The sequence below is a fragment of the Ammospiza nelsoni genome, chromosome 22 (assembly GCF_027579445.1).
Source record: "Ammospiza nelsoni isolate bAmmNel1 chromosome 22, bAmmNel1.pri, whole genome shotgun sequence".
In the NCBI taxonomy this organism is placed as follows: domain Eukaryota; kingdom Metazoa; phylum Chordata; class Aves; order Passeriformes; family Passerellidae; genus Ammospiza; species Ammospiza nelsoni.
In genome coordinates this window covers 5685821-5713693 of record NC_080654.1, presented here as the reverse complement: position 1 = coordinate 5713693, position 27873 = coordinate 5685821, and the positions used below count along the sequence as shown (strand labels likewise).

The 27873-nt window shown below is 53.3% G+C and overlaps 1 protein-coding gene across 2 annotated transcripts; it reads right to left on the bottom strand.

The window, feature by feature from the left end:
• Positions 1-283: 283 nt before the first annotated feature.
• PLEKHM2 (pleckstrin homology and RUN domain containing M2) lies at positions 284-26652 on the bottom strand. Of its 2 annotated transcripts, XM_059487617.1 has the most exons (20): positions 26500-26652; positions 16067-16173; positions 15163-15272; positions 13804-13903; positions 13233-13320; positions 12588-12774; positions 10358-10417; positions 7902-8115; positions 5801-6604; positions 5469-5538; positions 5299-5389; positions 4561-4625; positions 4246-4334; positions 3537-3669; positions 3266-3456; positions 2905-2970; positions 2283-2442; positions 1912-2091; positions 1713-1829; positions 284-1381 (listed from the first exon to the last, which is right to left on the bottom strand). In XM_059487617.1, the coding sequence occupies exons 1-20, from the start codon at positions 26557-26559 to the stop codon at positions 1244-1246; spliced, it is 3030 nt and encodes a 1009-aa protein (XP_059343600.1). In that variant the 5' UTR covers positions 26560-26652; the 3' UTR covers positions 284-1243. The 2 variants fall into 2 exon arrangements, with proteins under 2 accessions (XP_059343600.1, XP_059343601.1); XM_059487618.1 differs by lacking the exon at positions 10358-10417.
• Positions 26653-27873: the final 1221 nt, after the last annotated feature.

The following is a 27873-nucleotide window of genomic DNA, read 5'->3' as shown; positions in this document are numbered from 1 at the left end:
TAGATTTCCTGGATCCAGGGAACTGGAATATCTCCTGAATCCAGGGATAAGCAAGGACAAAGCATGAAGACTCTGTGTCCTGACGGGTAATTCCCAGTTGAAGCCATAAACGTGTCCCACTGCAGGGTTAACACTGTTGAGGAGCTCGAGGTGCACGTCCTCCCCTCTTTTCATCCAAATCCCCCCTTCTGCCAGCCCAGAGCCGTCCCACAGGCTCCAAAGTGACAGGAGCAGGCAGGAGGAGCAGCAGCCCCAGTGGCACAATGTGGCGTGGGGCCAAGGCTGAGTTACCAAGTCTATTTATTTGGGGACGGGGGAAAGGAAGCAAATGTATGTACATATACATTCAGTCACGTATGTTTCCTCCCAGAAAAAGGCCCCGTGAACTTATATTACATGAGAAGGTCTCCGGGTTATTATTATTGTTATTAATATTATTTAAAAGCTGGGGTTGTGCCCCAAAGTGCTCGTTGTGGAGCGCAAGTGGCGATGGGTCCTCGCTGGCCTCAGATGCAGTGAGCTGAGGAGATGGGGACGTGTTTGGTGGCAGCCACATGACAACGCCCCTCAGGACACCTGAAGAACATGGGGACTCCATCTCTTCTCCCCCAGTGCACAGGGTCAGCATTAAAACCACAAACCAGCTGCTGAGATTTCCTAAAACCATGTTTAAGCCAAATATTTGGCCTTGTTCCTTTCTTCCTTAGCCTCAAATCTCCTGGACAGGCTGAGAGTGGTTCAGCGGAGCCTGGAGGCCCCGGGCGAGCTCTCCAGGAGGAGGAGGAGACGGGGCGGTGCCGACTCCTCCTCCCAACACAGCGGTGATTGTATGAGCAACAAAACATGCACGGTAGCAACTGAGTGCCCCCACCTCGCCCCGACCCTGTTCGAAAATGAACAAGTCCTCAGTCCTGCTCCCCATCAGAACGGGGATGCTTGTCCCAGCCCACACCGCTCCCACCCTCTCCCGCACTACTACTGGGACATTACTCTGTGAAAGGCAAATATTTTGCCCCGTGGCAGCTGGACAAGGAGGAAGGTGCAGGTGCAGGTGGTGAAGCGTCTGGCTGCTCCCCAAACCACGCCGGGTGTCCCTGGCTCGGTGGAGAGCGCGGGGTCCACGCTGCAGGCACGGCCCTGGTGGGGACCAAGCGATGACAGGAGGGTTTGGGGTGCCAGCTGCCCAGATACAGGCCCTGATCCCCAAAACTGGCCCCCGTGAGCTGTCCTCCCCCGGGCAGGGTTAACACCAGGGGTCCCGCTCAGCCCGGCCCCGGCAGAGGCTGTCGCTGCGCTGCCAGGCGCTGTCGATGAGGCTCTGGGCATCCTCACACTTCTTCTTCACAGCAGCATCCAGAATGGCCTTGTGCTGGAGATCGACCTGAAACACGACGGGAAGGAGGGGAACAGACAACAGTCACTTCTCCCTCTCACTGTAAAACCACCTCAAACCCACATGGACAGGCCGCCTGTGTCACAGATATGGTGACAGCGGTGCTGACCCACATTCCTCACACCCCCCTTGTCACCACTGCGTGCTCATGGCTTGTCTTGCCAGCCCCCAAATCCCACATCCTGTGATTATATGGAACTACAGGAGCTCCCTGGCTCTCCTGCCCTTTGTGGGAAATCTGGGTTCACCCTCCAGGGACAAATTCATCGCTCTGCCCTCCCTCACTCGCTGAGGGTGTGAGGCAGCCCCACATGCTCACCTGGTAGATGTTCCTCCACGCGACGTTCAGTGCTGACAGGAACCTCTCCAGTTCTGTAGTGCAACTAAAATAAAGGACCCAGGGGGGCAGGAACTCCTTGCTGTCCTGAGCAAACTCCTAAACACCGAGAGAGAAGGCAGGGGTCAGCACTGGGTGCTCACCCAGCCCTGGGCAGCAGGTCCCAGAGCCCTGCCCTCACCAGGATGCAGTACTCCTTGCCAGCCTCCGTGGAGACAGCGGTGACATCGGTGAGCTCCGCGGTGCCCAGCGAGCGGAAGAAGCTGGTCTGGCAGTCCTCGTGGCACGTGAAAACCTTCTCATCTGTCAGCACCAGGCAGCAGGGAACGCACGGCGTCGGGGCAACACCCTGGGGGATCACCTGTGTGGGGTGGGGAAGGGGGGTGAAACCTGGCACGATGGAGCCCCATCTCCATGGGTGCCCTGTGGGGAAACCCTGCAGGCTCAGGATAAAGCTGCCTGCTCCATCCTGACAGACATTCCTGCTCCCTTCAGCAGCGCCAAAGGGGCTCAGGGCAAAGCAGCCACGCTCGGGGCCTGTCCCCAGCTCACCCCTTTGGAGACAGCCTGGCAGAAGTACTGCATCCAGTCTGCCATGTCCTCCTCGTTGTCGGCGCTCAGCTCCAGGGAGGGCCGGTCCGTCAGGATCACCTGGAAGGAGTGGGGCCGGTCGGTGGTGTTGGAACGCCGGCATCCCCCGCACTGCTCGCCGCTGGGAGAGAGGGGGAGGAGGGACATGAGCGGGATGGATGGGCCAGCACGAGCCTGAGAACAGCCTCTGACTGCCCTCCCTGGGCAGCACCTCGCCCCTGTCCCCACAAACACTCGTTCCCCATCAGTGATATCCCCTGGGATTGCTCCAAGGACCATCTCCAGGCTCTTCACATTGCAGGAGAGCTGGAGTTGAGCACAGTGGGTCTCCCAGCAGGGCTCTCGGAGGGATGCATCACCCTTCAGAGGCCAAGGCCCCTTCCAAGGAAGGAAATTAGCCCATTTCCAGTGGCATCACCAGAGCCAAAACAAATGGGCACCTGCCCCCAGGCAGGAGCAGTTGGGATTCCTGCAGCATGGACCAGGCCATGATCCAGCCTGGAACCCCTCCTGGACATCCCAAGTAGCTCCTGCTCCCCAGATCCCCGTGCAGTCTGGGTTCTGTGTCCTACCAGCCACTCACCCCATGTTGATGGAGAGCAGAGGGGTGACGTCCGTGCGATCGGGGTACTGGTACAAGATCCCATTGCTGCAGTTTGGGAAGATGAGAGAGGGGGGAACTGGGGTCAGCCCAGCTCTGGTATCCCCTGCCCTTGGTCCCACAGCCACCCCTGCAGCCCTGTGGGGTCACATTCCTGCTGCTGGGCACCCACAAACTGCGGCTTTAGCCACCAAACCGGTGGCTTGGCCCCTTTAGGTGGCAAGATGAGTCCTCTCCCCCTCCCAGGCAGCTCTTGGGCAGCAAACTGCAGCAAACTGCTCCCAGCACCTCCTCCCAAGAGCCCTGTGTGACCCCAGCCCTGCCCCAGAGCCCCAGTGCCCACCTGAGCACCACGAAGCAGGGCTTCCACTGCTCCTTGCCCAGGTAGGAGGTGCCTGCCTTGTAGTGCAGGATGCCATCCTTGGTGACAGCGTGCTCTGCAGAGGAGCAGCTGCTGCTGGAGGGCCCCAGTGCCTCATCCATGGGGTCCTCCCAGTGAACGAGGCCGTAGAAACGCACAACCACGCTGCAGGCCTGGAAGAACCAGGAGAAGTCAAGGGAGTCTCCTGTGAGCCTTCAGCACCTGCAGTGCTGGTGGTGATACCCAAACTCACCTCACACTTGGACTCCTGTGCCACGAACTTGGCAAGTGCCAGTTTCTCCATGGTGGCATCCGTGAGGATACTGGGATAAGGGGGCTCCCGGCACCCTTTGATCATGGCTGACTTCAAGGAGACCAGGAAGAACCTGAGAGGGAGGCAGAGATCTCTGATGAGGCTGGGGCAAACAGCCCCTCACCTCCCTCATACACCTGGTGCCCAAGGGACTCCCCTTCACCGTGAGCCTCTGGTCTTCCAGACCTAAGAGCTGCAAAATCAACCTACAGACCAAAGGTGATGGGAGCCTGCCAGACTCCAGAAAGGAGATGGGTGACACCCAGAGGTGGTCACTCATCCCAGCACAGATCCCACTATGGCTTGATGGTCACCTCCCTGAGCTGCCAGCACACACAGAGACCTGGGACAAGCCTTGGAGCTCATCCCTGCTCATGCCAAGTGACACAAGTGACACGGGGTCTGCATTGCCCAGAGTCCCAAAGCTCAGACTGAGGAATAGAGTAACTCTTGATCCAGGGAAGATACTTTGGTTGTAATGTTGGAAATGACGGAGGCATTTCCAGCTGTCAGCTGGGTTCAGCCAGTGGCACCTAACCAGCCCCCAACCCCCTCATGTGTCACAGGACTGTCATGAAGGGCTCTCTGGAGTCTCCCACTGTCCCCAAGTCCAAGAGTCCCAGAGTTCTGTGCTCAGGTCCCCACTCACTCAGTGAGAGCCACGTCAGCAGTGTCCAGCAGGAACTGCTTCCTCCGGTTGGTGCACACCAGGGTCACTGTCTGCTGATCCAGCCCAACCTGTGCCACACAGCAATGGTTAGGGAAGCCAGGCACGGGATGAGGGGCAACAGAGCAGGGCTGACTGAGCTTCTGACCCAGGGAGAGGGGCAGTGGTCACTCTGCTGCCCAAAGACATGGGCACCCACAGAGGTGGCACTGGAAGGGGCATCACTGCCAGCTCTCCCAGTCTCAAAGGTTCACTGCCCACGGACACAAACCCACCCTCAGCCCTGGCCAGGCTCACCGAGATGTAATCCAGCTCGTTGTAGGACACGGCCTCCTCCACCATGTACGGCTTCTCCGCTGCCCCTGGCACAGACACAGAGAGCCACGTCAAGGGGGGCACTGCACCCCCTCTGCAGCAGCAGCAGCACCTGCAAACCGAGCCATGGCCCAGGCAGCACAGAGCCACGGGACACGTGTCCCCCATGAGTCCCAGGGTCCTGGGGACAAGTCAATCTGAGCTCCCTGCTGTGAGCACGGGATTCAAGGGAATGGGCAGGGAAGGCAATGATGGCCCAATCCATGGACAGGCCAGGGATGGTGTCACAGACATCTTTTATGAAAAATCCTTTCCTTAGGATTTTTTTCTCCTGAGAAGCTGAGAGGCCTCAGGAACAAAACGTGAACATTGATTATCTGCTGCTGTGGAATGCAACAGGTGCATCTGTGATTGGTCTCATGTGGTTGTTTCTAATTAATGGCCAATCACAGTCAGCTGGCTCGGACTTTCTGTCCGAGGCACAAACCTTTGTTATCATTCTTTCTTTTTCTATTCTTAGCCAGCCTTTTGATGAAATCCTTTCTTCTATGCTTTTAGTATAGTTTTAATATAATATATACCATAAAATAATAAATCAAGCCTTCTGAAACATGGAGTCAGATCCTCATTCCTTCCCTCATCCTCAGACCCCTGTGAACACCATCACAGGATGGAGCCTCCCTCCCTGCCACTGAGCCCAGGGCAGTGGGGATGTGATACCTTTCCGGATCAGGTACACGTAGCAGTCTGTCAGCAGGACGTAGATCAGCTGCAGGTTCCCTTCCATGTGCCCCGTGCTCATTCGGATCATCTGCATGGAAAGAAAGGAGCTCTCAGCCCGGGGCTGATGCAGGCACAGAGCTGATCTTTAATTGATGGAGACTCCTTACCCTGAACAGCTGCTCCTCGTTCTCCCGAAAGACGTGGATCATCAGCAGGAGGAGATGGTTGTTATCCACCCTGCGGAGAGAGACAGCAGAGGATGGACATAGATGTGAGGCTGGGTGAGTCCAGGAAGGGTAATCCCCTTCCTTGTTGAACATATCCAAGATCTGGGCACTTGTTAGCTCCCCAAGGCCTTCTCTTCCTGACCCTTTGTGCCTCCTCTTCATCCTGGAGAAGGATGGGCTTTGGCCCCAAACCAAGGACAAAGGGAAAGGTATCAACTTGAGCTCATGATTGTTTTGAAGATGCTCTCCCTGCTGAGCACACCCATCCTCACCTGAACTCGGAGGGATGGGTCAGCTCCGAGGGGCTGCCCTGCCCTTCCTCCACCCCAGAGTCCTCAGCGCTGCTCGGGGAAGGGCTGGGCTGCTCCTTCTTGGGCTCGCAGAGAGCCTGTGCGTCGGTGCTTTCTGTCTGGCTAGTCTGAGGTTCATCACTCGCCCTTCCAGACTCCTCTACTGCCCCAGCTGCTTCTCCCTCTCCGCTTTCTTCTTCTTCAGGAGCCTCAGGGCTACCAGAAACATGTGGCGGTTGGCCAGGCCCTGGAGGGTCATGGTGGCCACCACCTGGTGCAGCAGCGTTTGGACTCTCGACGGTAAATCGGTAGAAGTCCATGGGGGCTGAAATCCCCTCGCTAAAGTCGCCAGAGGACGATCCATCCGGGGTCTCCCCTGGCGTGCCGGTCCGAAAGGGCTGCCCGGGGGGCTCCAGGGCGGCGTTCCAGCCCCCGAGGTCCAGCTGCCCGTTGAGCCTGTCCATGACCTTGCTCAGGGGCTGCCCCACGCTCTCCATGGACGTGTCCTTCATCTCGGGGATGCGCAGGGCCAGCGGGCCGAGGGCAGCGCGCTCCCCGCCCTCCCCCGGGCAGCCCCCGTCCCTCGGCGGCTCCTCCCTGTCCCTGTCCGTGTCCCTCGGCGCCTCCTCCCGGTCCCCCTCCCCGTCCCTCGGTGGCTCCTCCCTGTCGCTGAGCCCGTTGACGCCGCTGTCCCCGCTGGCCTCGGGTGCTGCGGGCGCCGCGCTGTTCGCTGCCTCCTCAGGCTTTACCTTCTTCTTCTTGCCCGTCTTCTTCTTCTTGGCTAGCCTGTGGGAGAGAAGAACGTCACCCACTGTGCCTGTTTACACTCTGCAATACACATGGGGGTCCAACAATGTTCCTTTGCAATTTTCCCTATTGAGAAATCCTAATCAGGAACATTGCTCAGTGTGCAGCCATGTAAAGCCCCCATCTCTGTGCCAGTTTTCATGAGACAAGCAATGGGCACTTTCTCCCACCTATCCCAAAAAGAGGTGTCACTGCTGACACAGCACCTTGGGCTTTCTTTCAGCTGTAAAGGGATCACAAATGGTTGTGGTGCTGAAATGATGTGGGAGAAATCCCTGGTTGAGATCAAGAAGCTGGGAAGGGAGGAGGTTTCTGGAGGTGGCAATGCTGTGTCCCCACCTGCCAGGAGAGGGAGATGCAGGTTGGAGCTCACCAGGATGTGCTGTGGAAGTGTTCTGGCACCCACAGCACCCAAACTGCTGCCAGGTCACCCCTGTTTGGGAAGTGAGCCCAGTGCTCCCCTTCCCTGTGTCTCCCATGTGGGATGATGTGTAAAACCCAGCTGTGTGCTCCAGCACAGCCCTGCTGGGCGGGTTTGGGGAGTCCCCATCACTGGGTGTGAGCAGACAGAGCCTGGAGCTCTTTGTCTGGATTAAGGGCTCTGAGGGATCCCTTGGGGATCTCCCCTGCAGGAGTCAAACACTCAAACCCCAGCCAGGAGCTCTGCAGAGGCATCTCCCACGACAGGTCTGGCCACAGCTCACTGACAAACAGGAGGAGGAACAGGATGGGGACAAGATCCAAGCCCAGAGCTGCTGCAAAGCTGCCACCAGCTGGAGAGAGCTCCAAATAACTGCTCATGGATTACTCTGAGCCCTCTGACACACACTGGCAGGGGAAGGGGGTGATGTGTGTCACTATAGGACACAAAAGAACATAAACTCACATTGCTGTGCTCAACGTGAATAAAAAGGGGAAGTTTATTTTCTGACTCTAACATTTATAGTTTTTTAAGAGTGACAGTGGATTGGAGGGTGACAGTGCCACCTCTCCAATGACACTGGACAGACTAACAGTCTATGAACTTTCTCCTCCTCCATAAAGGAATGCAAAACAATGAGTTATTTACAGAAAGTGTGTGAGAAAGTTCGCTACAAGAATGTCAACATCAGAAGGCTTAGAAAATCTTAAAAAACCAGAGTGACAGATGTGGAATCAGCCCAAGGGACCCACAGGGCTGAATAAAGGCTGCAGCACAGAGACTGTCCTTGCTGGGACAGAAGAGGTGGCACATCCCCAACATCTGCCACTCTGAGGCCAGCAGCTGCGTCCTTACCTGATGACCTCCAGCTCGGTGCAGCTCTCAGACTGGTCTGTTCCCTCGGGGGTGGCCTCTGCCCTGTGCACAGGTGTGGTGTCAGCAGAGGACGCTGCCTCAGCCCTGTCCTGGTTGAAGGGGTTGTGGCGCTGCTGCGTGGGGCTCCTCGCCGCGGCCCTGCCGCCGTTGGGCTCCGAGCGCGGGCAGCTCAGCGTGTCCGTCAGGTCCCCGTCTGCAGCACAGGGTGGGAGAGAGGATCAGCCCCGGCTCGGGCTCCTGGGCACAGCCAGATGGAGCCAAGCCATGTGCAGGGGCTCAGGGCACCGTGTGGGCACCTTTGGCAGTGCCAGCAGCTCCTGGTGAGGATGGACAGCGAGGCCAGCCTGAGACCCTGCACCCCCTCTGCAGTTCAGAGGATGCCTGACACAGCAGCTCAGTCACCCAGGAGCCAGCAGGCAGATGGAGAGCAGAGGTGGAGTCTGAGGGAGGTGCTGAGGGGTCCTGGGGCCACTGCTCCTGGGCAAGGTGACAGCGAGCCATGAGGCTGCTGCTTCTCCCCTGCCGTGGCCATGTCTCAAAGACATGTCTTATGAAAAATCCTTTCCTTAGGATTTTTTCTCCTGAGAAGCTGAGACGCCTCAGGAACAAAATGTAAACATTGATTATCTGCTGCTGTGGAACAACAGATGCAACAGGTGCATCTGTGACTGGTCCATGTTGGTTGTTTCTAATTAATGGCCAATCACAGTCAGTCTCAGACTTTCTGTCTGAGCCACAAGCCTTTGTTATCATTCTTTGCTATCCTATTCTTAGCCAGCCTTCTGATGAAATCCTTTCTTCTATTCTTTTAGTATAGTTTTAATATAATATTTATATCATAAAATAATAAATCAAGCCTCCTGAAACATGGAGTCAGAGCCTCATTTCTTCCCTGGTCCTGGGACCCCTGCAAACACCACCACAGCTGTGGGAAGGTGCCTGCTCAGCTGGAAGGGCAGACACAAAGCCAGCCCATGGAGCAGCAACCCTGACAGAGCTGGCTGCTCTCCTCTGCTCACATGAGACACACGTGGGGGCTGGAGTGTGCTGGAGAGGGGACACAGCATTCAGCAGGCAGCACAGACAGGGCAGAGCACAAACAGCTGGGCCCGTGTTAGTCTTCAGAGGGAAAAAGAGCAGAGGAGAAGGGCTGCAGGAGTCATGCTTGGACCATTGTTATCTATTATCCATCCAAAATCATGGTTAAAGGAAAGTTATCCGTGCCCTTCCCTTCTCCAGCACCATTCCTGGCCCAGTGGAAGGTGTCCCTGCCCATGACAAGAGATTGGAATGAGATGATCTTTAAGGTCCCTTCCAACCCAAACCATTCCATGATTCTGATTCCTTTCCACAGCCAGCTACAAAGACCCCTTGGGAAGAGAACCACAGCCCTGGCAGACTGATTTGGGGTGTAGGATTTGAGGAGGAAAATGAAACCCCTTGTAAAACTCTAATCCAGGCAGTTTGTGCTGGATGATTCCAAAACTCCACTTTGTTCTCACTGAAAAAGCTGCCCTGGAGCAGGGAGAGTCAGTGTGAGCTCTACCAGGGAAGTCAATTGGGTTTTATATCCTCAAATCCAGAGGGATCTGCCTTCCCCCAGCATCCCTGGGCTTCAGCCTCCACCCAACACCCCCACTGGAGCTGTTGGCTGCACCCTGGGTTTGGAAAATCTGGTTTGTACCCTCCAGGGACAGGATAAACCACCTCTGTGACATCCCTGTGTGTGGGGTAAGAAAGAAGGTAAGAGGGAGCGTGTTAGAGCCCGAGAGCAATCCACATGGAATTCAGGCAGATTTCCCAAATAGTCCCCAAATATTCAGGTGGTCCCATCAACTCCATCCAGCTTTGACTGCAGAGGATGGAGTGTGGAGTGTTTCCTCTGGGGCTGAAGCAGAGAGGATACTGCTCCAGTGCAGGGGCTGCATGTGGAAGAAGAATAAATTCCTTTAAGCTGGGTAAGTGCTCTTGGCCATAAAGGCCAGAGGTAGCTGGTAAGTGGGTTTAAAAAGTGGTAAAATTAATAAAAGTAATAAATGTAGTGACCCCAAACTGACCCACATGCTGGATATTGTGGTTTCATGGGAGAAGTTTTGACATAGGACAGGATGATCCAAGGAAAACAAAACCTCCCACATTAATCCCTGCAAAATGCCCAAAATTAAAGGCAGCAGAATTAGTTCAGCTATTTTCCAGGGCTTTCAGGAAATCAATGATGGTGGATAAATTTTTCAGTCAGCATGCTGTGTGCTTTACCCCAAAGAGGAAATCCATGGCATGAGGGCAGCTGGCACATCCCACATTTTGGGCCTGGACAGAATTCCATCAGGACAGGGCAGTTGGTTAAAGAAACAAACATGGGAACATGCAGCAAGCTCAGGGGGCAGCAATGCAGACAGAAAACAAAAATGCTGTAAGAGATGAGCATGTCCCACCTTCCCAGTCTCTGCTGGGCATGGTCTGCATTGCTGGAAAGACATCTCCAAAATCATAATCTACAAGAATGAGGGATAAAACTCAGGATTAGAAATACAGGTAGTGGGGAGGGAAGTGGGAAGAGTGTGAAGGGGATTTGGGGAGGGAGATGGGAATGGGGAGAAACAAAACAATTGCCCACTGGTATCTGAAACACATGAGAAAATAGGGAATGTGGATGTGAATGGAAACCAGCTGCACTAGTGTTCCTTCTGGAATACTCAGGGTTATGGGAGCTACAAAGGGACCAGGGAAGGGTGAAGGCCCCATTATTCAAGCTGCTGGGAAGCTAAACCAGATAAGCAGTGTCACCTAGGGCTTGATCCTCTCTGGGAAGCAACTGAATCTCTCTGTGCCTCAGTTTCCCCACTTCACACTTACCTCCCATAGATACTGTGATGTTTGACTCATGAATGTTTGCAAAGCCAGGGATCTGATTAAAGGGGAAAACTTGTCCTGTGATCCTACAATCCCCAGTTCCACCTACACTCTCAGGGTAGAGACATGCTCCTGTTGAAATGATGAGCAGGGTAATAGCTACAGGGAAAAGTTCAATTCCTCCACACCAGAGGAGCAGCAGCAATTCCTGCCCTCCTGGGTCCTTGTCCAGCATTTCTACACCAGCACCAAATCCCTCTGTGCATGGGGAGACTGAGACACAGAGCACAGCCACTGCCTGGACACATGGAATAAGCTGAGATGATGCCAAACCCAAAATCCATCTCCAAAATCTCCTGGATCTCTACTCCAAAGCCCTCTTCTCTCGAGCTCTAGGCAGCCACCCACCAGAAGGCTGGGGACACCCAGTGGCAGGGACACCCAGGAGATGTCTGGCACAAGCCATGCTCTGCTGAGGGAGGAGCAGGAATGCAAACCCAGAGGTGCAGCACAACAGCTGCTTATGCCAAACCTCTGGGGACAGAGAACCTTCCTCTGTGAGTTTTATTTCCAGGCTCCTCATGCTGTCTCCACCTTCCCTGGGATGCTGGAGATCTGGCAGGAGCAAGTCCCTAAAATCAAACCCTTCCCTGAGTGCACATGTGGTGAGCCCAAACCAGTGCTGTGCTTCCAAGTCCTCTGTTAAAACAACTCCAATGCCCATCCCAGGCTGTTCCTTCTCAGCATCTTTAACACCTGTAGGTTCTGTCTTGGCACCTGGTGACCCTTGTCTTGAGGAAACCCACCTGGGTGTGGGCTCAGGCCCAAATTCTCTGCATCCATCTAACAGCTCATTCCATCCCAACTCTATTCCACAATCCCTTTTGCTCAAACTGACATAAAAACCAGGACAGGGCCAATGCATTTTGGATCAGGAACAGCATCAGCAGAGCTGCTGCTTGATGTGAACGTGGTGGGGGCAGGACAGGAGCTCCCTGCTCTGGCTGCAGCAGACTCATGGTGCACACAAGTTCATCAGGAACAACACCCAGTCTCTCTGAGGGGATGAGGGGGTGGGTAGGACAATTTGTCAGGCTGCTCAAGATGTATCAAGAGGAAAAACCAACACCTCTGAGACCACTGGCTGCCTTTCTCCCAGATTGATGACACAGAGAAGACTCTGGAAACTACTCCCCTCCAGGGCCAGCACATGTGGCTCTCTGGACTGCCAAATAAACAGTTAAAAACCTCCCCTGCAGCCCTGTGTCCCTGCTGACCTGGAAGCCACATCCAGATACAGGCACAGCCTTTACTCTGTGGGGAGAGTCCTCCAATTCCTGCTAAAACCCTGAGGATGGGAATGTGGCCTGGGGTGCCCACAGGGAATGTCCTTCTCTCCCAGTCTGAGGCACAGAATCAGCACAGAATGGTTTGGGTTGGAAGGGACCTTCAAGTTGACTTAATGCCACCCTCTGCTATGAGCAGGGACACCTTCCACTGTCCCAGGCTGCTCCAAGCTCTGTCCAGCCTGGCCTTGGACACTTCCAGGGATCCAGGGGCAGCCACAGCTTCTCTGGGCACCCTGTGCCAGGGCCTCACCACCCTCTCAGGGAAGAATTTCTTCCTAATACCTAATCTAAATTTCCCATCTTTTTGTTTAAAACTCTTAGGGGTTAAACCCACTCCCAAGGATGTAAGACAGGAGAGACCCTCAGCCTGGCTGCTGGCTCTCCTGCTTTGCTCTCTTCCAGTCTAAAATCTGCTGCCTTATCTGAAGGGGATGTGGGAAGAACATGGCCAAAGCCCACTGACCCTCGCTGGATGGAGCAATGGCGCTGTCGTCCCATTCCAGGTTGGTGGAGGTGACAGAGTTGAAGGAGTTGAGGGAGAGGCTGTCGGAGCCGTGCACGGAGCTGGGCAGGCGCTCCTCGAAGTCCAGCAGGTGCTGAGGTTTGTAGTAATCCGGCATGTAGGGGGCCAGGTCCAGGTATGGAGCATCCTGCAGGGCAGGGAGGGCTCAGAGTCAGGCTGCAGTCACTGTTTTTGGCACAGCTGGGGGGAAATGCCACCCCACCAACATGGTGGGACTGCCCCTTGAAGGTCCCTTCTCAGTGTCCATCTCAGAGGAAACCCAGTGGTTTTACCAAGGGTTATCCAGTGGATTTGTGTTTTCTGGAGGGACACCAGGGTTTTGTACCACACTTGCAGAGCTCAGCTCCTTTATCCCCATCAATCTGCCCTGCAGCTGCCCTGCTCCTCCTCCAAGCAGTGAAGAACTGAGCAACAGGAATAAATCCCATTGTTGGATCCCTAAAGAAGTCTTTCCCAAAATCATCAGCATCATATTTTCAGCTGAAAGTCCACCCTGGACCAAGCAGAGGGATCTGTCCCACCCTGGCCTTCCCCTGCTCCACATTCCCACTCTCCCAGAGCCAGGAGAACAGATCAAACACTCACCAGGTCCAAGTCAAAGCGGATGAACTCCAGTCCAGACACCAGTGTTAAGAACAAGGTCAGATGGTCGTGACTGCAGACCAGGGCGTTCCTGCCACAGGGAGGAACAAAAGAGCTTTACAGATCAGGGAAAGAGGAGGAGCAGCTACAAGGGCCCTTCTGTTTCTTTGGGGGCGTCTCTGAGCTGCCATACATCAACTCTGGAGCTGGCAGCCCACTCCTTGCCTCTGTGGGCAGCCACTGTGTGCTGTCCCCAAAGTGAGCTACAGCCACATTTCCAGGTGTCCAGCAAAGCTGGGTGCCCAGACAGGAGCTCAGCAGCTCCTTGGAAATCATGGAAAAATATAAAGGGGAGTGCAGAGTAAAAGCAGGAACTAGGAGAAATGCTTGCAGGGCCTCATAGAAATAAGAGGACACTGTGTTCACATCTAGGACCCTTAAATTAACCAAATAAATCCCACAAGTTAAAAAATCAAACCCTGATCAACTGCTTGTCCCCCACTGGCAAATTCAGGCTGGCTTCTGACCAGGAGGGATGTCAAACATTGCCCAAAGAAGGAGCTGGGATACTCACTTGACATAGTACTTGTGCAGCAGGCTGAGGTTCTCCTGGAACAGCCTCAAGTAGCTCTCCAAGGAATTTTCATTGAGGGCAAGGTAGAGCCAGGCCCGGCCTGGAAACAGAGCAGCAGAGATTTATCTGGAAACACCTGAGAAATGACACAAGCCTAGAAATAGTCATGAATTAGTTAAAACCCCTCAGATCATTCATTCGTGTCATTTGAGGGGAGAAACTGTGAGGGAAATTGGGAGGGGAATGCCAGGGAGAGATTCATGATTTGGAGTAAAATTGGTGAGAGACAGGTGAAGAAGGAGCCACACAACTCTGTCTCTCCAGCAAGATGGGAGCCCTGTCAGAAATGCTGGGAGAAGGGAGAGGCAGAGGGAGAATTGCCATGAATCAGCCCAGGTGAGATTTGACACAAATTCTGGTGCAGAGAGAGGTGACAGTAGAGCCTGTGCTCAGCTCTGCTCTCACCAGCACAGGCCCAGGACAAGGCAGGTGTTTGGATAAGCAGGCACAGAGGATCTGGGCATGGTCTTGCATCAAAAGTGGCCTCGATGGTCCCAAACATCTGCTATGGACAACTCAGAGCAGGGAAAATGCAGAATCACACACATGACTGCTACAGCAAGATGTGGGGTGAGAGGGGATGCTTCTATCTGCCAGGAACCCTTCCAAGGGTACAGCCCTGCAGGAATCCCATTGCCAGGAACCCTTCCCAAGGGTACAGCCCTGCAGGAATCCCATTGCCAGGAACCCTTCCCAAGGGCACAGCCCTGCAGGACTCCCATTGCCAGGAACCCTTCCCAAGGGTACAGCCCTGCAGGAATCCCATCTGCCAGGAACCTTTCCCAAGGGCACAGCCCTGCAGGACTCCCATCCTTCCCAAGTGTTACCCTGTGCCAGGAACTCATCCTGAGGTCATGGCCCCACAGGACTCCCATCTGTCTGGAGCCCTTCCTGAGGGCACAGCCTCTTAGGTTCCAGGGCAGCAGAAGCCAGGCTACACCTCAGCACCCAGCCCCGAGGCACAGTGACATTATTTCCAGAGATCTCACATGGTCATGGCAGCACTCCCACCTCCTTGGCACAGGCTGCCCAGGGAAGCAGTGGAATCACCATCCCTGGAAATGCTCAAACTATGTGTGGATGTGGCACCTTGGTGGTGGACATGGCAGTGCTGGCCTAATGGTAGGACTCAATGATCTCACAGGTCCTTTCCAACTTTAATGATTCTGCAATTCCTTGGCCTGGGACCTGGATCCCAACGGCTCCCTCAACCCACCAGTAGCCCCAACTCCTCAGCACAACCTGGGCCTCCCCAGGGGTCCCCAAAGCAAGAGCTGGGGACACTGAATGAACACTCACTGCGGCCCAGGTTGGTGGCCACGTGCTGCAGCACCTCGATCTGTTTGATGGCTTCCCGGCGCGTGAAGTGAACCACCAGCACCCAGTACCCCGAGGAGAGATCTTGCAGTCTGCAGGAAGAAAAATCCCAGAGGAAAATGAAGCAAAAGCTCCACCACAATGCCTGCCTAGATGCTTTCCCCATGCTGAGGTGTCACTGTCATATTTTCTAGAAAAATCTCTTCACCAGGATTCTTCTCCTGGGAAGCTGAGAAGCCTCAGAGAAAAAGGAAAACAATATTATCTCATTTGCTTCTGCTGTGTTTTGCTGCTTTGGAGCGTGGTTTGGAGATTATTTATCCAACAGGTGCTTGTTTGATTGGTTTCATGTGAATTGTTTTTGACTTAATGACCAATCATGGTCAGGCTGTGTTGGGACTCTGGAAAGGGTCACAAATTTTTCATTATTTTCTTGTTAAGCCTTCTGTAAGTATCCTTTCTCTATTCTTTAGTATAGTTTTAGTATAGCATTCATAATATAATATAATTAAAAATATTATTATATATAATCATATATTAATGATATATAATAATACATTATATTAATATATAATTATATATAATATTGATATAAAATACATTAATATACATCATACACATTTAACATATATAATAAATATAATAGATATTATAATATACAATAGAATATAATAGGTAGATAATATATAATACACAATATAAAATATATAATATAATACAATACAATATAATATAATAATAAAATAGCCTTCTAAGAACATGGAGTCAGATTCATCTTTCCTCCCCACAACAGGGGACCCCAAAACCACCACACCAGGCTTTTCCCATGGGTAAAGCAGCACCCCAGAGATCCAGGGCAGCACCCCAGAGGTGTCTCCAGGCTCACCCGTAGAGCAGAGCGTGGTCCAGGTGCTCACAGAGGCGCTGCAGGACCTTGTCGTGGTTTCTGATGGCCGGTGTCTCATCTTCACAGGCAGCAAAGTAGCTCTGCAGCTGCAAAAAGAAGAGATGGGATGCCTAGAATGCCCCTCTCCAGCCCACAAGGAGCAGGTGGAGGTGCCAAATCACTCATATCCAGCACTGAACGATTTTTTGTGATCTCTCAGCTTGCTAAACCCTGTAGCTGATGGTTTTGAGAAGACCCTAAAGGCATTAACTACAGGGAGAACCTTGCCCAGGGTCCCCACATCTCACAGCTCAGCAGTGCTCTGGTGGCTGCACAACCAAGTTCCCCAATGGTGAGCAGCCTCTTTCCTCCCAGCCAACACTACAGCAGGGTCTGGTGGTTCAGAGCAGAAATAAACCCCAGCTCTGCTCTGTTTCTGGGTCTGACATGGATGAGGCCTCTCCTTGCTCTTGCTAGAAATCCTAGAAATCCCCTTGCACCCAAATCCGCTATCCCTTCCCAGCTGACCCACAGGACTCCTCCTGCCCCCAGAGCTTAGGGATCTATTTAGGTCCTGTCTCACACACCCTTGGCATCCAGGCAGGGAGATTACTCTCCTGGGATGTAATCTCAGCTGGACAGGCCATGGCTGTTTGCTGGCAATGTGCAGGAACAGCTCAGCTGAGCCACAACAATATTAGAGACAATATCTGTGTTATTTTAGTGACCTGACACGTCTTTGCCAAACCTCACTAGATGACAGATGTGTAAAAGCAAAAAACTTGACATTACTGTGTTTGTCAAATCTGACCTGTCCCCTAAATCAGCTTTTTCCTCCAGAATTATCACTAGAGAAGCTCCTTTTGGAAAAATCATCCAGCCTTGATGTGCAGTTACCCAGGGCTCAGAGAACACCTCAGGGCCCCTGGGAACACTCTTAGGAGTATGAACATATGATCTCCAACACCTTCCTGGCCCAAAGACCTTGAACCCCTCTGTGATGAGGTCTCTTGTGTTGAGCTGACCCCAAGGTGTTTGAAAGTCTTTTTTCCCAGCCCTGAGACCAAACAAGAAGCCGAGATGTGTTGGTTCTGCTTCTCAGGGTTTATTTTTTCTGATCTCTAACATTCTCTTTCGAGATCTGTCCGGCAGGTCAGGCTGAGGCACACTGACCGCCCTCAGGGCAGTGTTATCCTTTTATACTCAGAACTATGTGTACTTTATTTACAGTAATTTTCCAATACCTATCACCTATGTCAGACAGTCTGTCTCTACTCTAAACCAATCCAGAAGCATCACCATCACAGCAGAAGATGGAGGACAAGAAGGAGAAGGAGAAAGAACATGCCCAGATTCCTCCATCTTGTCTCTTGAACCCCCGTTGTAAAAACCCCAAAATTCTACTTTTCTACCCTGTGATAAATTCACTATCATTCTACTCAACCTCTTGTGTCTTGTACATCTTCACACAAAGTTGGTAATTGTTTCCATGGGCTAAAATCAAAGGCACAGGCGTCTTTGACTCTGTGTCAAGGTTTCTGAGCCCCCTGAGTCCTCCAGGACAGCCAGAGCTGGGTTCCAACACCTCTGGAGCTCTCAGGTAAGATGGCAGAGCCAGGCAGGTTCCTGCATGGAGCTGGTCCCAGCCCTAAGGTGGATGAGAGAAAACTGCTGAGCCTGGAGAATGGCAGCCAGAGCTGCCTGATGGTGGCACAGCCCTGCTCTGCCTGTCCCTGTCCCAGCAGGTGAGTCCCTGGGGAAGCAGATGCACAACCAGGATTGCAGAGGCACCTGTGGGTGTTCTGGAGATCCTCAGGGGCTTTCACAACACCCACGTGAGACCTGGAGCATTTCAGCTCAACACCTCCTATCCATTTTTGGGAGGAAGCTTTTCCAGAAGATTCCCACTATTTGCAGGCAGCCCAGACTGAAGCAGAGAGGAAAATGCCCTAAAATACCACTCTTGAAGAAAATGCTCTAAAATACCACTATTGAAGAAAAATTTCAGGAGGTACCTGCAGCCAGCATTTGAAGCTGCAGCAAGGACATCAGAGGAAGAAACAAACCTATAATTCAGAGCCATATCCCTCAGGTGATGGATAGATGCAGTCATGGGGATGATGTCCAAGAGCTGGAGCTCACTAAAATATCCCATTTTGGGGAAAATAGAGGCAGAGGCAAAGATCTCACAGGACATGAGCCAGCACTTGAAGGCAGATATTCCTGACTTGTCCCAGCCAGGCTGTGGGTTCTGCAGGGAGCTGGACCATCCTTGGAAGAGGTTCTGGGTATTTCTGCAGGCTCTGTGCTGGATTGGGGAAATGCAGCTGTGGGGGACAGCTGGGGGAACAAGAATAAATCAGGCATTTTGTTAGCTCACCACTGAAAAAAAGAGACACAGCTTGGGGAGGTCAGTTTGGAGGGAACTTGGAGCCTGTCTGTGCCTCTGACCGGAGGAATTCCTCGTGACAGAGACACTCCAAGCCTGGGCAGCACAAGAGATGAGGAAATAGAAGTAATTCCTCTTTTTTCTTTCCTCCTTTCTCCCAAAATAACTCAGAACTTTGTCATGCTCCTTCCTGCAGCCAGTGCGCACAGGGATGGTGCCTCTCCCAGCATCCCTCCAAAATAACCATGGCCAAAGGCTTCCAGCACCCAGCCAAGGGCAGGCACAGCTCACTGGAGCACAATTCCCAGCAGAGACCAGGCAGGTGAATCCCTGCCCAGCCACCCTGGCCAGGGAGGAAACAAGACACAGCAAGCCTTGGGATCTCCTGGGTGGAGTCACCCCTCCAGCGAGGGTGGGGAAACACTTGCAAAAGCTGATGGGGAGGTGATTCTGGCTTGGGAAGAAGGGTGAAGACACATGGAGAAAAGTCAGGATGAAACAGCTTTTCCAACTGGGGAACAAAGTCCAGCTGTGCTGTTTTTCAAAGATTCAATGCCTAGCTGAAAATTTGTAGGAATTACAACCACCAGCAGCCATGGTGGGTGATGTGGCACTACCCCAAAATGGCATTTTGTAGAGCGTTTATATGGAGTCTCCTGTTATAAAACACACATGGATAATTGAACCAGCCTCTCCTCCTGCAGTCAGACCTGTCTGGGAGGTGGTGACCAACTTCATGAGGCACCCACAAAGCAGCTCCCTGACACAGCTGGGCTGGAGCCAGGGAGATCAGGAAGGAGGCAAATAATTGGGTTAAAACCACCATTCCTGGATTTCTGCAGAGATGCTCTTCCCCTCATCTCCTCTGCACCCCAAATCCAGAAGGAAGGGCTGATGGCTGCCTCAGATGGAGGACTCATGCTCCTGAGGGGCACAGCAATGCCTGGAGCCCTGACCCAGGGCTATTTATAGACATTCCTGTGGCCAAAAGAAGCCCTGCTGGCATGCAGCAGGCATCCCAGCCATGCAGCCACAGGGACCACTGTGCAGCCTGGCCAGGTCTGAGCACAGAACCTGCTCAGGGAGAGGGCAACAACAGCCCAGCCATGGCTGAACACACCTGGGAGAGCTGGAGCACAAGGGAGTTTGTCCAACAGGAACAGAGACCTGGCTGCCACTGGGAAACACTCACACCACTGAGGAGGAGGAGGAGGATTTAATTGCTGTTTATCAATCACAAGTTCATTTTTCTAGCAGTGACACACCCCATCCCAATGCTGGCACGCGTGAGAGAGGCTCTTCCTTGCACAATTTTATAACCTGTTACTGCAGTGCTTCTCAATGAGTGTGGAGATTTCCAGGCTGATCTGCAGAGCTCCTGTGTTGCAAATAATCAGGGAGGTGTTCTGGAAAGCCCATTCCCAAATCTAATCATTCTTGTGGTGGTTGTGAAATCCCTTCAGTAATTCTAAAACCTCACTGGAATACTGAAAGTCTCCTGACCTGTTCAAGGCTGGCCTCAACCCAAGTGAGTCCAACATCTCCCCTCTGTAAATCTGCCCTGCAGATGTTTCACAGCAGCTTTCCAACATCAATTCCATTCCACTTGTTCTGCTTGGTATTTCCCTGGCAGGACAAACAGGGTGGAAGAACAACAAACACCCTTTGCATTCCTCAGCTCCTTAACTGGGACTGGAAAGGTGCTTCAAAACCCTCATTCCCACCCACAGCACATGCACTGAGCTGAGGGGTTTTCCCCAGCTGGAAGAGCTGAGCACCCTCAGGAGCAATCCTGGACCTCCAGGGAGCACAGGAAATGGGAACTGGCCTTGTCCCAAGCAATGACAGCTCAGTGCCAAGGGAGGACACAGGGGAAAGGCCAGGACAGACACCTCAGAACTCACTTTCACACTTGCTCAGGGGGTACAGACATGCAATGGCAAATGGATAAGGAGGAGGCTGAACTCCTGGGCCTGGAAAACTCCTGGTTTTCCATACCATGCATAAAAGCAGGCTGAATGCCATGCACTTGTACAACACAAAGCTCTAAAACTCCAGCTTCTAGCAGGACATTTTGGAGGTCTGACTCAACACTCCCTACAAACCAGCACTGGCCTCAGTGCCCAGCTTCCCACTTTGTGGGCCTTGCCTGGATCTTAGGGATTTTTCCAGTTAAAACACACCAAGCACATTCAGAGAGCATCAGAAAGATGCTAAAAGACACCACAAGTGCCACTGGAGATGTGGAGAGACAGGAGCCTGCTCAGGTGAAGCTGAAACCCACAGCAAAGTTGCTCCTTGCTGGAAACACTGAGCTTTGAGCATTCCCAATCCAATGCCAGCAAGATTGTCACCTCCTGGGACACACAGACTTCTCAGCTCACACCTCCCAAGGCTTTTCTGGGGCTTTCCTTCACTATTTCTAAGCAGCAAAGCTTGCAGCAGGCTGGACCCACGTGTGACTCAGACAAGGAGAGGTTTTTTTCCAGTGGGAATTTTTAGGGAGCATTCTGCTCCTCTGTCACAGCGAGCAGAGCAGGGGCTGAGCACAGAACAAGGTCCCTGAGCTAACCAAAGGCAGGTGGGAAGGTCACATACTCAGCATAACAGAAAAAAATAGATTTTATGGGGAAAAAACCCCAAGTCCAGTGGCAAACATGCCAGAAGCAAGCAAAGCGCTGCTCCCTCAGAGAGCTGCTGCTCTGAGTCCCTCCCCACCACCCACGGCCTCCAGCCCCTGCTAAATTCAGTTACACCTCTTGGAGCAGCTCATCAGAAGTGGGGAAAGCTGAAATCACTCAACAGCCACCAAAATTGTGCAATCAGAAGGAGAGAGGCTTGGAGGCTTTCCTTTAGCTCCTTGGGAAAACCACGGCCAAATTCACCCTCCCAAACCGGCTGCTCCCCCAGCAAAATGCTTTGTGCTAGAGAGAGGAGAACAAATGGGATTTTTTAATTCCCAAAATGTTATCACAGGCTTGTCCACCCTCAGCTCCAGAGCTGATTTTGGGTGTTATGGAGGACAAACATCAGTTTAGGTACCTGCAGACCCCAATCCCCTTAAAATTGTGGATGTGACTCCGTGACTACTTTAGTGGCTCCTGGATGGCCAGGCAGGGAAGTTTCCTGAGCACTGGGATGAGGCAAGAGGAATTTCAAAAGAGATAAACTTTGAAATACTCAAGCAACACACAACTATGATGAGAGCAGAACCACAGCACCACAGGGACAAAGCCCACGGAGGCCCACCAAGACAAACCTGTGGAGTTGTTGAAAGCACCTGAGTGACCCCTGTGTCTTGTCTTCATGGACAACTGTAGTTATGATATTTTCTGAAAAATCTTTTCCTTAGGATTTTTTCTCCTGAGAAGCTGAGACGCCTCAGGAACAAAATGTAAACAATGATTATCTGCTGCTGTGGAATGCAACAGGTGCATCTGGGATTGGTCCATGTTGGTTGCTTCTAATTAATGGCCAATCACAGTCAGCTGGCTCGGACTCTGTCTGAGCCACAAGCCTTTGTTATCATTCTTCTTTTTCTATTCTTAGCCATCTGATAAAATCCTTTCTTCTTTTAGTATAGTTTTAATATAATATAAATCATAAAATAATAAATCAAGCCTTCTGAAACATCGAGTCAGATCCTCATCTCCTCCCTCATCCTCAGACCCTTGTGAACACAGTCACAGACAACTCAGGAGCTCCATGAGATTGCTGCTACTTCACCCACAGGCTTTTGGCAGCTGGCAAACCTGGTACACATGGCAGAGGAACATGCAGGAATGCCCTCTTCATGTGGAACCTGCAGCAGCAACAGATGTGAGTGAAGGAAAGACCCTGGCAGAGATAAAAACCCTGTGGTATTTGAGCCAGAGGTGCCTCTCAAAAGGGAGCAGAAGGCAAGAGACTGTTTGGCTGTTTTCACATCTCTGTGCTGGGCTGAATAAAGGCAGCCAGGCAGAGAAGAGCACATTCCCTATGTGGTTTGAGTAGGGATGCTCCACTCCAGGACACAGGGGCTCCAAGCCATGCCCAAACCACCTTCCCTCACTGTGCAGGAGAAGCAGAGGTGTCACAAGGCAGAGCTCAGCAGCTTAGGAGGCTGCAATGGCATTTCAAAGGTACAGGGCTAAAAATCCAACCTGGAGACAGGCAGCAAAGGCTCAGCATTAACTTGCTCTGAGGGCAGTGGAAACCTTCCCAAAGTCATGCAGAAACAGAGCAGAGCCAGAGCTTTTGGCAACAACTCCTGCAACGTCAGCAAAAACCACTGCTCCACCTGATTGACATGCACCAAGGATCAGCTGCTCCAGAGTTCCTGGCAACGTGTGTCCTTCAAAGGCAGCAGAACGGCCTGAAAACCAGAGAGGAGCCCCAAAATCCGGGATTCTAACCTCTTTTCTGATTTCACCTTCAGCTCCTGGAATTGTCAACAATAACACTGCTTAAGGACTGCATTTGCACCCCTAATCCCAGGTAGGAGAGCACTAAACCCCTCCTGAGCCTAGGAAATATTCAGGGAAACCCAAAAGAACACAAACCACCAGCTTCATGGACCAGGGAACCTGTGACAGCTCCTGGCTACCAGCAGATGCTTGGCCAAGGATGGATTTGAAGTTGTTGGCATTTCTGGTATGTTTGGAGCTCACCTGGACTGCACCTGGAAGCTGCCCTCATCCCACTGCCACCCTACACAGCAGCATCTCCCAGAAGGAAACAAGCTGCCATAACATGCCCATCCCCAGCCTTCTGCCCCAATAAAGCCCTAAATCTTCACAAAAAACAAGGGTTGGGCAGCAATCTGTGCAGTAATTTGAGCTGGAGCACAGCCCTCTTAGCAGGAGGGGAACTGAGTGGGAAAAGGGAAATTAAACAGCCACAACGCTGTCCATGTGTGCAGAAAGCATCACACTGTGAATTAATCTACAGCTCCCAGGGAGGACACAGAGGACAAGCTGTAGATGGGAAATCAAAACCATGTTCCCAATTCCCTTGGAACTGAAGCAGGGACCCAGCTCCCCAGTGCTGAGCTTTCCCAGCCTCTCCTGGAGCCAAAAGCAGAAATTTCCTGGCATGTCTCTGGTTAGAGAAGCCTATTTTGTCTAAGTTGGGTGTTTTGCCTCACTTTCCAGTGGAGGCTGACTTCACACCTCCAACCTCACAGCTCTGAAATCCACAGCAGAGCTGCCACTGATACCTGGGAACCACACAGAGAACCCCACAGGCTGGAATTACCTTCCCCAAGCACATTTGCCACTTTTCCATCTGTGCTCCATCCCTCAAGCCTTTCCAGGAAAATAACAGAAACTGACCTGTTCACTGAGGTTTGAGGGGTTTGCTTGGAATTGAAGCATTTCTTTTTGCTGTGGATTTGTACAGCATCCACACACCCATAATCCCAGTTCTATCATACAGTGTTAGAAGCCTTCTCCACAACCTCAAGTCAAATGCAGTGTTCTCTTAGGAATCAGTGCCTGTCAACCAGAAAATCTAAAATTCTCAGTAGCCAGGGTTCCAACATGCATCAATCCCCCATTACTAAAATCCAGCAAAAACTGAAATCACAGCCAGCTACAGCCCCAGCCCTGAGTGTCAAACCCTTCCCAGGGCTGTGCTGCTGCTCCTCTCCTTCCCCATCCAAGGCTGCTGAACACAGGGTCCTCTTCCCTGGGCAGCTCCATGAAAATAAAGCATTGTTTCCTCCCCTTTGGGCCTGCAGCTGAGAAAAGAAAACCCCCACCATCCCCACAGACACATCCAAATCCTCCACTGCACACCTGCACCAGTGCTGAAAGTAAGAAATGAGCAGCCCACACTGTGAGGAAGCTCCTGAAATCAGAGGCAGGATGCTTGGAAAACTCCTCCAAACCCCATGACACAATCCCAGTGCCAAGGAGTTACTCAAGAGGAGGATGACACAGTAGGATTTCCCAGCACAAAGCCACTTGCTCCCTTAACCTGGTACTTTACTCTTGCCACTCACAGGGAAAAAGAGGATCAAGGATTTCAGGCTGAAGTGGGAGAGGAAAGCACTGGGAAAAAAATAGCAGCTCCACAGTGATTTCCCTGAGGAAGGAGAGCTGCATCCTGGGGGTAAAAAGGCAGGGTGGAATTTCACCATGGCCTGAGTTTGGTTTCACTGGGATGGTAGAAATTAATCCATCAGCCTAAAGCAGGCTCCTACACTTCCCTGAGTTTTGGATGAACAGGCAGGATTAGAAAATCCCAAAAATTTCACTGCTGGACCAAGACAGGAGTTGGCAGGGATTGGGCAGGCCAAGGCATGCTGGCAGAGCTGGAGATAAAGAGTCCTCTTCAATCACAACAGTAATTAAAATAAACATGTTGATTTTTGAGCATTTCCAAACGTGATCTTCCAAGGATTTTGTGAATGCAAATAAATTAGGTCCAACCAATCCTGTGTGGGAAGTTGTATTCCTTATATATACAGGGAAACTAAGGCAGAAACAATCCAGAGCACTGTGACAGAGCTCAGAGCAGGCTGAACATCCACTGATTTCCAGACAGATATAAGATTATCCTTAATTCTCAGAGGATAAAAAGGCAAGAGACCAGAGGTCAGAGTCATCCATGGAAGAAAAAAGCTGGGAGAGGTTTGCACATCCGTCCTACACACCAGAGGCAGTGTCCAGCCATCCCTTTCTTAACAGCACCAGGAATTCACTCATGCTGGTCTTCATAAAACAAGTTTTCATGGATGAATCTGAGTCAGGACACACTGCAGAGCATAGGAAAACTATTCCATAAGGCAGAGGAAACCCAGCAACTGGAGAAACAACAGCAAGTCCAGGCAGCCTTTGCCCCAAAGCTTGGGACAAACACAAATTAAACTCCTGTTGCCTCCTCAAATGGAGCAGGGATTCTTTTTCAAGGCTGGTTGGAGCTCATGGGTGGGCCAAACCAAAACTTCCAGCATGTCCTTACAACTCTCTCCTTTGGCCTTCCCAAAGATTTTCAGCATCCTGGTCCCCTCTGTGCTGGCTCATGGATGTTTCCACCACCAAGATGGGCTTTAAGGAACCATCCAAGGAGAAACAAGGGGCAAGGAGAAGGTGAGAGGACACAAGTTCAGAGCATTGCTTTGAGGGCACAGAGCAGAGCACAGGAATGAACCACGCATTCCCTGTGTACATGGGGAGCATGTCCCAGGTCCTGTGCCTCCCACAGGACGTGCCTGGCTGGAGAGAGAACCTCTACAGAGATGGTTTTAGTCTGGATTCCAAATCCCTCCTGAATAGAGCCCCAGGAAAAAGGGTTCCCCCAATCCTGTCCTTTGAAACGGGGAAGCCTGGGCAGGACAATCCCAGTATATCCCAGCCAGCTAAAACAGAGGGTCCTGGGGTGGCCCTGGCAGTGTCCCTTTGGCGGGGTGACTCCACACCCCAGATGTGCCACCCCCACCACCAGAAGAGCTGTGTCCAACCTCATACCCTCAGCATAAGGACACTCCCAAAAGTGTCCACCTCTGGCAAAAGGGATGCTGAGTGCCCTTGACCCCATGCTCCTTAACCTGGTACTTTACTCCCAGAGTCCATCAGTATCCCCAGGATTTATTATTTCTTGGCTGTGGGGGTGTGTAGGATTGTCCCCCAGCCCCATCCCTCAGGCAGAAGGTCCATAGGGACCCGTCCTTCAGCCCTACATGCATGGCAGTGGTGTGTGGTCCCCAGGAGTGTCCCCCAGCCCTGCATATCAGACGCAGCCCCCATGGGCAGCCCTGGGCAGAGGGGAGCCCACAGCCCCACCCTCAGCCACAGGACAGTACGGGGTCCCAGAGCTGTCCCCAGCACCAGCTGAGGGGGGGCCCATGGATGTCTCCAGGCCCAGAGCGGGGCTCCCAGAGCAGTCCCAGCTCCGCAGCCCCGGCACTGGGGTTCCTCAGGGCTGTCCCCAGTTCCACAACCCCGGCACTGGGGCTCGCCGGGGCTGTCCCCAACCCCCGCAGCCCACGGGTGTCCCCAGGCCCAGTCCTTTCAGCACCGCGGGTCGACGTCCGCAGCCCCCGCCGTGCTCCCGCTCCCACCTTCTTGACGGAGAGGGAGATGTTCTCCAGGATGCGGTCCTTCACCTCCGCCGGCTCCATGGCGCCTCCGCCCGCCGCCGCCGCCGCCCGCCGCGCCCGCCCGGCGCAGGCCGAGCGCCGTCCCGCCCGCCGGGCCCGCTCCGTCCTGCTGGCTCCGTCCTGCCGGCTGCCCCGGCCGGCCCCGGGCTGGCGGCTCCGCGGCGCTCAGCGCGCCATGGCCGGGCGCGGGGGCGAGCGGGCCCCGCGGGAGCACAGCGGAGCCGAGCCGCGCTGGGGCCGCGCTCCGCCGGGAACTGAGGTCACGGGAGAGGAGGGAGGGACGGAGGGAGGGAGCGAGCGGCGCTGCCCGCCCCGGGCCGGCAACGGGACCGCCCTGGGTAGGCAACGGCACCGCCCCGGACCGGCAACGGCACCGCCCCGCCCGGCATTGAGAGCCCGGCCCAGCCTGGGCGAGCCGAACGGAACTGACCGGAGCCCAACCCGGCCGAATGGAGCCGAGTGGGGCTGAACACAGCCGAGCCCAGCCGGATCGAACCCAGTCCACCCCAAATGGCGCCCGCGGCGGCGGCGGGAGGACCCTCGTGACCCCGCGGGTGGACCGTGAGAGGAGATGGCGGTGGATCCCTCATGAGCCCCTAAGGGGACATGGCGGTGGATCCCTCATGAGCCCCTGAGGGGAGACAGCTGAAAGGATGTGAGAGGATAGAGAGGGGACGCGAGGCGATGTGCCACAGCGGACAGCGAGGGAAGGTGGGACTGGGTCCCTCGCAGCCCGGGGCTCAGTGGGGGGACATGAGGGGACATGATGTTAAGGACAGTGAGGGCATAGAGGGAGGTGGCACTGGCTCACTCACAGCCCTGGGATTAGCGAGGGGATGTGGGGCGAGATGGCACTGGGGACACTGAGGAGCATGAGGGGAGATGGCCTTGGGTCTGTCATGGCCCTGACCTCAGTGAGGGGAGATGGCATTTGGGAGACTGCCATGACACAGTGAGGGGACACAGGAGAAGGTGGCATTGGTTCTTTCACAGCAAGGAGGGATGTGAGGTGGATAAGGGGAGTTGGTTCCTTCACAGTCCAGGGGGACAGGAGGGGACAGTGCTGTTGGGTGCCTATTGAGTGGACACACAGTGGGTTTGGGGACATGAGGTGCCCACCAGCCACACAGCCCTCCAAGCCAGGGCCCAGCCTGCAGCTTTGCTGCACTTTGGGGTCCCGGCTTCAAAGGAAATGATCAATAGTGAAGGAAAAATGGCATCCCATATGGCACCCCACCACCTCAGGCTTCAGCAGTGCTTCCTTCAGTTCTGCCCCAGCAATCCCCCCCTGAAATGGGGGATCCAGCTCTTTGCTGGGGTCCCTGTGCTGGTGGC

Bases quoted from the DNA above. Each gene is read 5' to 3' on its own strand.
- PLEKHM2 (XM_059487617.1), bottom strand. From the start codon at position 26,559: ATGGAGCCGGCGGAGGTGAAGGACCGCATCCTGGAGAACATCTCCCTC. The intron at 15,273-16,066 runs GTGAGCCTGGAG...TTCTTCCTGCAG, and splicing joins GACCACGCTCTGCTCTACGG to ACTGCAAGATCTCTCCTCGG. The intron at 2,443-2,904 runs GTGAGTGGCTGG...CCTCTCTCCCAG, and splicing joins CTGCTCTCCATCAACATGGG to CGGCGAGCAGTGCGGGGGAT.